The sequence below is a fragment of the Sus scrofa genome, chromosome 15 (assembly GCF_054392235.1).
Source record: "Sus scrofa isolate SSC_HxYL_T2T_F1_AM1 chromosome 15, Sscrofa_HxYL_maternal_Yorkshire_Landrace_v2.0, whole genome shotgun sequence".
NCBI lineage: Eukaryota > Metazoa > Chordata > Mammalia > Artiodactyla > Suidae > Sus > Sus scrofa.
In genome coordinates, this window is record NC_139397.1 from 150652507 (window position 1) to 150665678 (window position 13172).

At 49.9% G+C, this 13172-nt stretch overlaps 1 protein-coding gene across 1 annotated transcript in view; it reads right to left on the bottom strand.

Moving 5' to 3' along the window:
* IQCA1 (IQ motif containing with AAA domain 1) overlaps window positions 1-7160 on the bottom strand; it is a 167848-nt gene extending 160688 nt beyond the window's left edge. The window contains exon 1 of the mRNA XM_013984621.3: window positions 6891-7160. Coding sequence (XP_013840075.2) covers window positions 6891-6901 — 11 coding nt within the window. The 5' untranslated portion in view covers window positions 6902-7160. The remainder of the gene's footprint in view (window positions 1-6890) is intronic.
* Window positions 7161-13172: the final 6012 nt, after the last annotated feature.

Sequence of the window (13172 nt, forward strand, 5' to 3'; positions counted from 1 at the left end):
GCTGGAACTGCTGACTTCTCATCACTCCCCCTCTGCTGGCCTCTGCCCCACCTCGCCCCTCTCAGCCACCTCTGCTTGCCACCCTAATTTTCCTGATATGCTCCAGCGTTCTCTCCGCCCTCTTGCATTCACAGCCTGATAACCCGCCACTGTCATATTAGAGACCATTCCAGAGGCTCTGGAGGCAAACATGCAGGTCAATCCGCCTTGCTTAACTGGGGCTCCCACAGCCACCTCCCGAGGTCATTCCCAGACACCCCCTCGGGAGCTCGGCTTGCTCCCCACTGTCCCGTGGGTAACAAAGGGTCAACCTCACGCACCGAAATGACCACAGGCCCCGGTCATCCCTGCGCATGGGGTGGGGGGGTGAGGGGGCGCCCATCGCTCCACCGTGCGGGAGGCGGGGGCGTGGCCTCGGAGGCCAGGCAGCATCTGAACCCGAGTCTACGCGGTTCTGAGCTGAAACTAAGATTCAAATCCTGCCATCTCCGCCCCCCCAAAAAGACCCGCCCCTCCCCACCCCCCAGCCAGGGGACCCGCAACAGTACTGTTTGCAGAGATGACAGGGGAGAAATGGGATTTGGGGGTCTGTTCCCCTGATCGCCAAGGAGGCTGCGTGCCTTTCCAGGTGCCATCGGGCACCTGCAGATTCTTTTCCTTAAATCGGTCACCCATTTGTTTGAACTGTTTTTATGAGGGGCTGTTTGTCTACTCATCTGTGGGGCTTCTTTATGCAGTCTGAGCTTAGGGGTTCACAGCTTGCCTTCGGGCTGAGCAGGGGGTTTCTCATGACAGCCCAGAGCCGGCTGTGGCCCCTCCCTCTGCCGGTGCCATGAGAAGGGTGGTCCACCGGAGACCAGCTCCAGCTCTCCTGGAGGGTCTGGCCCCAGGCCCCACCGGGCTGAAATCCCGCTGGGTCTCCTGGTCTGGGCGGCTCCTTGCCCTGGGTTTCCACTCTGCTGCCACAGCAGAGATTTTCAACATGGGATTGAAACAAAAAAAAATAAAGCTAAGTTTTTCATTTTTCAAATTTAAATATTTTACCTTTATAATTTAATAGTATACTATAAATACATAAACCCAATATTCGTATCATAGAAATGAATATAAAAATAAAAAATAAAAAATTTTAAAAAGGAAAAACTGTCGATTAAAAAGTGAAAATAATACTTAAAAACATTTTTTTCCTCTCTCCTTTTTATGTGCTTGGAGCAGAGATGGGAGATTTCCATCTTCTTGGCCAAATGGTAGAAACTTCTCTGGATGTGAAAAGTCTTTTAGGTTCAGATGTGATGAGGAGACAACAGCTCATGTTTACATAATCCCAGCCGCTGCCCAAGTACTTTCAATATACTAACGCACGTGACTCTCAGAACCCCAGGAGGTGGGTTTTTATTACTCCAGTTGGCCGAGGCCCAGAGAAGTCGGTGCCCGAAGGTGGCTGCTTTATGGGCAGGACGTGCACCTGAGCCTCCTGTCCGTCGTGGTCAAAGCAAAGGAGGGATGACAAGCCCGGGGGCAGAGGTGCGCTGGACGCCCCAGGAAAACAGACCTCCTCCCTCCCAAGCCCCCTGTGGGTTTGGATGCTCCATATCGCCCCCTGGCGCCCCAGCCCTAAGGTTCAAGTACCAGAGGTCCCCACACTTGGCCATAACTTAAAACTATTGCCAGTGAAAGAGAGAAGGTTTTACAGATAACTTCATTATCTATAATATTATAAACATTGCTATAATAGTAAAAACACTGCTGGACAGAGAAAAGTTCTCGGAAAGTTAGAGTCCCCCTTAGCACGGGACCTCCCTCCTGCACGGCCAACTGGCACCGAGAAGCTGAGAACATTCTCAGTGTTATTCACCAAAGCCCAGACGTCCAGCATCTGAGAGGGGGCCGGGGACCCAAGGCGTCCACCCACGTGACAGGGCACGCAGGCTCCGCGTGCCAACTGGCTCCACACATGTCCCCGTAAAACAGAAAACCCGCTCGCTGTGTGGACTAAATAGGGTTCAGAGCTGAAGCCTGTCAGGACAACATCACCAAACACAATGACAGGCTAGTTTTGTTTCCAACTCCGATCCGAAATTCTAAGAACTCAGATCTGAATTCCACTCAGCAAACAAACCACAGCTCCAGATCAAAAGAACTGTGCCCTAACCCCCCCATGCCCCCCCAACCAAGGCGGGGTGGGGGTCACCCAGAAAACGTGCGAGAGTTCAGCCCTGAGGAAAGTGGAACCAAATACAGCACAGGACAGTGAAGTGGTGGCTTATTTTCACACCAAGATGCCAAGAAGGCGATCAATAAATTTAATCAATGGCGCATGCCTGATTTAAAATACGGTCCACACACCTCCTAGAACAATGATAACCTCTTCAAAATGCTAAAAGCCGGAGACCAAAAACATTTTTAGTAGAAAAACACTAGCGACTGAAAAAATACAGGTACAAAAAGAATGGAACAGATGGAATGGGGATAAATACGACAGATTTTTAAAACTGCTTTTAATAACACCATTGCAAAATCTAGGGAAATTGGTTAACAACATATAAGCAATTAGTACTGTAAAGCTGCAAGACACAGATAAAAGCCCCCAAAACTAAATGCAGAAAAAAATATGAAAAACGAAAGCCCATTTGTAGGGCAGATAAAGAACTTAAACATTCAAGAATAAATATGGCAAAAGCCACAGCAGACATAGCTGAGGAAAATTCTGGAATGCTAGCTTCAGAGGACTGGAACCAGCAGAAGGCAGTATCAGCTTCGACCCAGAGAGACAAGATAAAAAAGAAAGTAGACTCTTGACACTGACACGCAGCTCTCCTATCACCAAGAATTCAGGAATAATATCCAGGAGACTCTATAAATAAATCTAGCCATAATTTCTAAATAGAAGGGCAGCACTGATAATAAAAGATAAAGGGCATTTATCAGACTTCAAAGGAAGCATCAAGGTGTGTTAGGCCACCCATGGCTGCAGGTGGGGGAGGCGGCGACCTAAATCCCACAAGGACCCATACCCATCACTAGCAAAGGATCTTGGGTAGAGGAGGCTTGTGCCAGGGAAGCAACAGACAAATGAATGCATGGCACACAGCTAGAATTTACGAAAGCCCTGCCTCTGCTTTGGGGCAGACCCAGCCCGGAAGTCTTGCTGCACAGGTGCAAAGCCCTCACTGTCTTCCACTCAAGGTCAAAGGCAGGCATCCCTCCAGGGCCAGGACACAGCTGACTCCTAACTGGACCTTTCAGCCAAGGACTGTCCTGGTGGCTTGTCCTCACCTGCTGTCTTTTCGGGGGACCCCTGGAGAGACCAGGCAAGGTTGTCAGCTGATGGGGGGGTTTGAAGACACTGTCTGGGCATGTAACCCTGCAGCGGTACCCTTTCCCCCGGAGACTGACTGCAGCTTCCAGTTTCCGGCTGCCCTGCTGCCCTTCCACGGGTGTCCATGGGCCACACCCCGCCAGCCCTGGATCCCCAGCCAGGGCAGCCCCCACTTCCCTTGAAACCTCAGGCCAGCCTGAGCCCCGCACTGCCTGGAAGCCACACTCTCAGCATCCTTCTCCCGAACCAGTGCCCGTGAGGATGACGTGAGGCAAGCAATGTGTCACCGGGGGAATCCGGGTGATGATGTTTTAATGATAGTGTTTTAATAAGAGATGTAATAGAAATGTGATTTACATATCATCAGTACAGTGGGGTTTTTTTTTTTAAAGCATATTCCCAGTATTTAAAAAAAATTTTTTTTTTAGCATATTCCCAGAGTTGGGCAGCCTTCCCCTTGATCTGATTACAGAACAGTCCATCACGCCAGAGAGAAGCCTGGACCCAGTGGCCAATACTCCCTACTTGACATATCACCCTCCTCCCACCCCCCCGCGACCACTCGTCTAATTTGTCTCAATTTATTTGCCTTTTCTGGACATTTCACCCAAGTGGGGTCAGGTAACACGTGGCCCTACGTGACCGGCTCCTTTCACTCCGCATGATGTTTCCGGGGTCGGCCAAGTGGTGGCATAGACGCCTCCCTTGTTCCCTGTTACTGCCTGATAAGGTTCCACCGCATTTAAACACCAAAACCACACGCTGTTGCTCTGCGCATCAGTTAATGAACACGTGGCCTGTGTCTGCCTCTTGGCTCTGGCGAATGATGCTGCGACGAGCATTCCTACCCAAGCTTTAGTGTGGACCTGTGTTTTCCCTCCTCTTGGGGACGGCAACGTGGTTTGTAAAGGCCAAACCGCTCTGGGGTTAAAATCAGCACCTGTCTCCCGCGGCAGTGGGTCTCAGGCGGGTCACTTAACCTCGTGCCTTTGCTTCCTCAAGTGGCAAATCTGGATAATGACACCTCCCCTGGACACCGCACAGGATCCCTGGGGAGTGGGATAACAGATGGGAAAGTGTTCTTGAAATTATAAACGTGCCTTGTAAGGAGAAGGCCGTATTTCATCCACGAGACCACTTAAGAGTTTTTTCCAGTACATGATTGGTTTCAGACTTCAGCATCTGACCTAGAAATGTTACAGATATTGAAGTCAGGAGGATTGCGGGGGGAGAAGAGCGACTATGACATGTGAAAGAGACCAGATTTTTATTTCTACAGCTTGGCAGTTTTCCTAGAGCTGGGGGTGGGGGAGGGGGAATGCACACGTGGGGGAGGGGGAAAAAGGACTTGAATATTCAGACATAACTATGTACTTCGATACAAAAATCTTGCAAAATGGGAATTCTCATTAGACACGATAAACCTTCAAATTCTTCTAATACTATCGAGTCATTTGTCCTTCTGGAATATTCCTTGGCATTCTCAGGGAGGCCTGGCTCTCCCTCTCAGGGGGGACACAGCTTCCCTGCAGCCCTCCCTCCCTTTGTCCCAGAGCCCTCTGACCTCTGGCATGGAGTGGGGTCAGGCCCCCGTTCCTCCCTCCCTGCCCCCACACTCCCTAGTTTTGAACCTCATTTTATCCGGTGGCATCCCCCATGGCCCTCAGGGTCACCATCGTCTACCACCTACGTGGTCTTTACAGGCCCCGTCATGACACCTACCCGCCACATAGCATCTTTACCAGGTCTTCTGCGCTTCGTGCAGTCAACAACCTGGGCTTCCGTCTCTGAAGCTGGCAGCTGGAGCTGCCTGCTGGGGCCTGCCCTCACAGGCAAGGATGTCAGCCCACTTCTCCCGCCTCCTCCCCTATCAGCCCGCTTCCTTTACCCCGGCCATTCCTCAGCAAACAAATAGGCTATTGTTGCCCAGCTTAAGAAAAAAAAATTGTCTCCAGACCCCATTTCCCTGCCACCAGCAACAGCTAAACGCCTCTGAAAAGTCAGCCCTGCGTCATCCACGACTTTCCTCCTCCCCCTCTCGCCTCCATTCATTCCCGTCAGTCCTTCCATGCCATCTCTCCACGAAAGGTCAAGGTCACGGCTGGACTCCACATGCCAAATCCACAGTCCACGCTCAGCTCTCTTCGCGCTTGTCGTGGCAGCGTTTGATGGAGTCTGTTACTCCCTCCTCCGAGAAACTTTTTTTTCCCTCCTGGCTTCCACAGTCCTGCTTCTTCCTCAATCATCTTGCCGCTGACTACTTTGCTGGTCTCATCTCCCCCATCTCATCCCACCGGATGACCCCAGTCTTAGTCCTCAGCCCCTCTCTCTCTTCCGTCCACACTCATCCCGTGTCTCATAAAGACCGACTGTGCCAACAGCTGTCGGATTTATGTCATGCACAGACCTCTCATCTGAACTCAAGTCAACAGCTACTTATCTCCAGCTGACGTCCCGAGAGCACTTCCAACTCAACACATCCAAAACCGAACTCCTGATCTCCCCCACCCGCAAAATTCGGCCAGCCCTGAGCCTCTCATTTCCTGGCCTAGAAAGCTGGTTAGTGATAGTTGGACTTCAGGTTTGTGACAGCTGGAGTGATGGCTGGCACTGAGTCGTTGTTGAATATGAATTACTTGGCCTCTTGGTGCCCAAGAGTCTTCATGTATAAATAAGGAAATGATAATACTACAGTGCTGACATTACAGGGTGCTGGGAAGATTCGGGGTTATTATATCTCAAGCACCCAGGACAGGGTCCACGGAGTCAGCACTACGACATAGGTTTGAGATGATTCTTAGGAAAGAACTGCTGTGTTGGTGCCGTGTAACTGGTACAGGGCTAGGCGAATACTCTGGTGCCACTGCTACCTGATGAGGGGTCCCGGGGGAAAAGCACAGCAGTAGGAAAAGCTTCCTCAAGAGTCTTCTTAACTTTAACACAGGGCCTGAGAGTTTTCACAAAGCAACGTATATCACTGGGAAGGATTAACAAAACCAATGAGCTGAATTACTGAAGGCACGGCTTCTTCAAAAATACATCCATAGGAGTTCCTGTCGTGGCTCAGCAGTTAATGAACCCGAGTGGCATCCGTGAAGACGCGGGTCGGATCCCTGGCCTCGCTCAATGGTTTAAGGATCTGGCATCGCCTTGAGCTGTGGTGTAGGTCTCAGACATGCCTCGGATCCAGCGTTGCTGTGGTGTAGGCTGGTGGCTACAGCTCTGATTCGACCCCTAGCCTGGGAACCTCCATATGCCGCGGGTGCGGCCCTAAAAAGACAAAAAAAAAAAAAATCCATAAGGGCTTAGTGGGCATGAGCAATGGGTCTGGAGGAGCTCATCTCTATGGGGGCGGTGACAGCGGGAGGGGGAGTTGAGAGACAGAAATGTATGGCATTCTTTGTCCACAGAAGGTGATACTCTATGCTGAGGTGTATCTTTACTTGCTGACACCGCAAAAAGGTGTGTGTGTGGTGGGGAGTGGTGGGAAGAAACGAAAAAGAAGCACGGCAAGACTTTTTTCTTTGGAGAAACCTACCCCATAGCTACGGCCCCGCAGCCCATCACTTACGCGTTCGACATGCTGGCTACTTTCCCTCTTTTCCTCGCCCGCCTGGAAGCTCTTCTGTCGCCCTCTGAAAGCTGGCTGCAGAAGTCAGGAGACCACCAGAGGCGCTGGCGGAAGGTCCTTCTGGAGAGGGACTGGGACTGGGGATATCCTCTCACTTAGAAAAGGGAAAAGCAATAGCCAGGGGTGCGAACAGCCCCAGAGAGGGGGATTCCAGCGTTCTCCTCTCCACCGCGAGGCTCCAGAACCTTACTATGGCCGCGAGCCAGAGGCGAGGCGGAACCTAGCAACGGAGACGCTACGCCTGCGCAGCGCGGGTCCGCTCGGCCGCCAGCGCGCTTTCCGCCCCTGCATGCTTTGCGCCTGCGTGGCGCTCCTGCTGTTTCCCTGGCAACCGCGTGGCCCACTGGGGCGGAAGCTGCCCGGCAGGTGGTGGCTGAGCGGGTCCGAGTCACCGCCTCCCGGGGGATCCGCCCAGAGCGCGTTCCCCGACAGGCCCCGGTCCCACGTACGCTCGTTGTCCGCCTTGCGTCCCGCTTTCCCGTTTGCCCATTTTCTTCCAGCTTCAGATATGTGGCCTTGGACGAGGTCCTCAATGTTTGGGACCCCAGTCTTCCGGTCTGTAAAGGGGGGGTGACAGTCGTTCTTCGTTCCAAACATTTCTGGGTGTCTGCTGCGGGCCAAGCTCAGACTTAGATCTGCGGGTGCGGGCGGAGAGGCAGATGCTGCCCTGCTGGGGCTTAATGAAAATGGAGTAAGGCAACAGCACACCGTAAATATAAAAGGTGTGGCTGTTATTCATTAGCAAGTCGCTCCGAGTGTTTGCTTTCATTGTTCTGTCGTCTTTGGTAACCGTGGGGATTTATTTGCAGATTTTATAATCTGCAGTTCCTACAGGAACACATTCAGAAGGACTGCGGTTGAAACAGCGTGTAGAGGACAAACACGTAAAAATTATAATAAATCTGGATCATAGGACCGTTCTCCCACACCGCAATTACTATGACATGAATAAAAGAATAGTAAAAACCAGCAAATAAAAAAAAGAAAAGAAAAAAATTAAATACAACTTCATACCATAAACTTCAAAACAACTCAGTGAGATAGAAGCCTGCGCCGGAGAACAGCATCTAATTTCATCCCCTGGGGCAAGATGCCAGGTAGACAAAGTACCAAGGATGCTCACTAATACTTTCTAATGTAAAGAAGACAGGAATTTGAGAAGTGAGGTGAAAGGTGAGTAGAGTAAGAGGAAGCAAGCCACCTGGGAAATCCAGGTGAGATAAAACCATCACCAGTCAAAATACTGGCTGCTGTCCACAGGCCCCATCAAGAGCTAGGAAAAAAAATCACTAGCGCTTGCCATTTTCTAGGACTTTACACCAAACGGAGGCAGAGTTTCAAAGGAGAAGGACATTTTGTCACAGGAACAGGATGCCCTCCTGACAAAGGTAAGGAATGGTGGTAGGGGAGTTTACCAGAATCCAGAAGAGAGCTGAGCCCAGACCTTGCAAAGATTCAGTGGTCAGTCCTTATCCTCACTGTGTATCCAGGCTCGAGAAAGTAAAAATGCCATCTCCCAGCTGTCAAACTCATTCTCATACAGTGTGAGAACAGCCAAGGAGAATTTGCTCACAGTATATTTGAACAACTAGAAGATTTGCAGAGAGCAATCCACAATACATACGTGTAAGATGGAAAGAAGCAGCATAGCCTCTATCCAAATCCAGGACTTCAATAAAAGGAGGAGGGAAAAAAAGGATTTTGGCGTGGATGAGACAGGTTAGCAGCCGAGCCTGGAGGAAGAGTAACCAAACAGAAAAAAATTCTTTACATGTGTTCCATATTATAGAACAAGGCAATAAGGACATCAATTTAACAGAATAAGAGCGGGGAGAGAATATAAGACAACATAATGAGAAGGAAAAGAAGATTCTATGGGAGCTCCCTTGTGGCACAGTGGGTTAAGGATTTGGCATTGTCACTACAGCGGTTCAGGTTGCTGCTGTGTCACAGCTTTGGTCTCCGGCCCAGGAACTTCCTCATGCTGTGGACAGGGCCAAAAAAAAAAAAAAAGAAAGAAAGAAAAGGAGATTTTTATAGCTAAAAGAAACAAATGAAAATCAGAAATAGTTCAACAGAGGAACCAAATTAGAAATAGACGGGGCACAATTCATTTGAATGACTGACTTAAAGGAAAAGCTGAACTCCACTGCAGTGAACGTAGAGAAGAAAGGCATTTAAGCAAATTATAAAGGATGAGCTGATGTTCCTGAAAGGGAGACCTCCGATTAATTTGTTTCAAAGATAGAAAGAAACATTTCTGAGATGAATGAAACCTGCAGATCAAACGTTCTCACTATGTTCCAGGAAAAACTGACTTGGGACAACCCACCCCTGAGATATCCTGGGCATGTTATTGAGCTTCAAGGAGAAGTGGTGCAGGGACCGTGGCTGGCCTCACACTGGTGGTGGTATTTACACCGTTCTTGGGGGGAAACGTGAACCACAAATATTGCCACTCATCACAGTTAAGATTCCAAAATGCGAACACTCTTAGGAAATACAGTGCTCACGTGTCAACTGGCCTGTTTTTAAGTGCAAGAGATAGAAAAGCCAGTGTCCAATGGCTTAAACCGTGAGAGGCTCTACCATCTCCCTTAATGACAAGCATACCGACGAGGCTGTTTTGGAGCTGATTATTTCAGCAGCGTGGTGACATCACCAGTGTTTGGTGGTCTTCCCATCTTTGGAGCAGTCATCCTTAGGAAGTTGGACAGTTTCCGTCTGCCGCTGCTCTAGACATGACAGCTTCCCTCGGTAACAAGTCAAGACAGAAAAAAGGACCAGCTGCGATGTGACTGCCATTGTTGTCTTAGAGTAACCAGCATTTACCTGCGTTAAGAGCGAGAGAAGGGTAGATTAAAAAAACCAATCAGGCCGTGTGGGCTGCCGGGTAGGCGACATTCAATGCGAATTACAGCCCATGAGCTTTTCTAGAAAATAAAACTCTTGATGATGAAATCCAGACACCCGAAGATACAAGCCGTGTTAAAAGGAGAGCGAGTACTCCGTGCAAGACAGTGAAACAAGGTCTTCCAAACTCTACAGAGCAGAACAAACACAGTTGTCCTCTGATTGTGTCCCACGAGCTTTGCCAGTTGCTGCACTGACAGACCGCTTGTTCCACGCCAGGGTCTGCTTACGACCTGATGTATATTCATTAGAGCGTCCCACTGATTTTTTGAGTTGAGTAATGTTTTCATCCTCATTTTACACACCTGGATCCTGACTCAGGCAGGTTAAGCAACTCTATATCCAAGGCCACCCTCCAGGTGATGGTGGAGGTGCACCTGGCTCACGTGATCGTCTCCCTCCAAAGACCACACCCCTAACCCTTATCTCTTTGTTGGTAGCAGCACCTCCCTGAGTGGACATTTGTCTTAAAAAAATTGGTTTCCTGTGGATAGATGTTACTAAAGACAGTATTTCTCAAACCACTTTTACAAAAAAAAAAAAAAAAAAAAAATTGCTCCCTACGTATGTATATTCAGTAGAAAAGGTTACTTTATCCTCAGTGTTGAATAATTTATGCAGCATCCTAATCAGACTGCCAGGTCTCTGGGAACATTCATATCTCCGTCCTCTGGATCTATCTAAAGTCATTCGGGCAAATGTTTATTGATGCCCATTCTGTGCAAAGCACAGTCGTCCCCGCCGTGCGATAGGAAAGGGTGTGTCTTGTTAGGAATGGATTCTGCCTTCCAGCAGTAGAGGGGACGGCCACCCAGGAGAATGATGCTCTCAGCCTTCGTTTTCCCAGGGACATTCTTGGAGGGAGGACAGGCCTGGAAGGGTGTCTGATTTCCTTCTGTCTCAGAAGCTTCAAGCCCCCAGGACATTCCTGTCTCTTGAGCATTTCTTTTTGACCACACACTGGCAGTAAAGAGGGGCTGCTTGGCGCCTCTGGAAAGTGCAGCTGGTTGGGGCCAACTCTCATGATCATTCTTTGCTTTTACTCAAAGCTCGCGTGCAAAACACAACAACTCTCTTCTGCAGGAGGAGCTTCTACACAGTTAAACCTACGCATTCCCTCCTCAAGTCGTCTTAATCACAGGGTGCCCACGGTCGAGTTTTTAAACACAGGATTTCAGGTTCCCCGGAGTTCCCGTCGTGGCTCAGTGGTTAACGAATCCAACTAGGAACCATGAGGTTGCAGGTTCGATCCCTGGCCTTGCTCAGTGGGTTAAGGATCCAGCATTGCCATGAGCTGTGGTGTAGGTCCCAGACGCGGCTCAGATCCTGTGTTGCTGTGGCACTGGCGTAGGTGGGCAGCTATAGCTCTGATGAGACCCCTAGCCTGGGAACCTCCATAGGCCGTATGTGCGGCCCTGGAAAAAGACAAAAAGACCAAAAAAAAAGAAAAAAAAAAAGTTTCAAGTTCCCTTGCAATCAGTCCCTCTGTATCTCCATTCACCCAGTCAGTGTCCTTTGGACATAAACCAGTGAGACAAAAGCTTCAAGGTGGGGGCTGGTAGACGCTCCATGGGGGAGCAATAGGGGCCCTAGCCCAGCCCCCACCCCTTCCGTCTAGTGTTGGGCGGCCACAGTCAGCCCAACCTCTGATGCCCCCAGGGTTCTCCAGCTGCGCCCCTCAGTCCTTCACCGCACTCGCCATCCCGTCCTCAAACTGGATCCACGCCATGGGTGGAGCTCTTCTCTACAAGAAAGCCGGGGAGCCTGACGGCACCGTACTAGAAACATGTCCAGGTTAGCGTCAGTCGATAGGTTATCAGCCTGCCCGGCCACGCTCTCGTCCGGCTCGCATTTCTGCTTGTCTTCAGCAGGTCCCTGAGATAAGGGTGCTGTCAAGGGCGTTGCTAATACGCAGCGGTATTACATCTACAGCATTGCCCGTATCTACTAGGCTGGTAAATATGGAAGTTGAAAATCAGGGTCGTATGGTCTGCCTTGTTTCAAAGACCACTTGTCTCTGCTTCCTTGTCTAAGAACTCACAAATCACTTTAATGATACCAGATGATACCAGAACCTGACCTTCTTTTCTGAGTCTCTCCTGGACTCACTTTCCTGGGAATCATGATAATTCAGCCAGATTTACTCACACCCTAGTCTCATGGAAGGTCAGCCCCAGAGTTAAAACATCCCAAAGCAGGTCATCTGTCTAAACCTCTGCCCAGGACAGCTTAAGCTGCCCCCAGGAGCAGGACCTTTTCACATCACTAGGTGGCGCATGAGCTGCCAGCCAATCAGAATGGGGTGTCGCCTCCAGCTTCCCAGGACCACCTTCTCACTCAAGCGCTCGGCTTCCTCGCCGTCTTCCTTTGCCAGCAAACCCCTTCTGTATTTCCCAGTAACAGCAAGGCTAAAACGTAATAAGACAGGAATAGATTCTACCCTAAGGCAGGAAAGCTCCTAGCTCCCAGCAGGCAGCACTGAGGGGCAACAACCCAATGCAGCAGCATGGCCTTAGGGATTAATTCCTTGAAGGGCGCAGAACGGACCTGGGCTTCCAGGGAGCCCTGTGCTCTGCTCCACCCTCCCTGACCTTCCTCTGTCCTGCTGACCCCATCTCTGGGGCCCTTCCGCCATGCCTCGCTGGATTAGAGTCTTTCTCCTCTGGCTGGAAAATACCAGGTCCACTTTGTTTAGTGACCATACCCTATATAATTGCTGGACATCTGAGGCCCAAATCATTATTCTGATTCCCCTTTCTATAATTTCTTCTAAATTGATCTCTTTCCCACAGCCATTAGATTTTGTTCTAACAGTTACTTTTTCGTTTCATTTAAAATGTAAATGCCGGAGTTCCCGTCATGGCGCAGTGGAAATGAATCTGACTAGGAACCATGAGGTTGCAGCTTCCATCCCTGGCCTCACTCAGTGGGTTAAGGATCCGGCATTGCTGTGAGCTGTGTGTAGGCTGGCAGCTGTAGCTCTGATTGGAGCCCTCGTCTGGGAACCACCACATGCCATGGGTGCAGCGCTAAAAAGCCAAAAAAAAAAAAAAAAAAAAAAAAAAAGTAAATGCCTTTTGGAGTTCCCGCTGTGATACACTGGGTTAAGAATCTGACTGCAGTGCTTGGGTTGCTGGGGAGGTGCCAGTTTAATTCCCAGCCTGGCGCAATGGGTTCAAGGATCAGATTCAACCCCTGGCCCAGGAGCTTCCATGTGTCGCAGGTTCAGCTGTTAAAAACAAGTCAGTGCCTTTTCACACAGCCCAATAATCCAGCTGCCAGCTCTCCGGGAAAACACGCCGTTCCAGT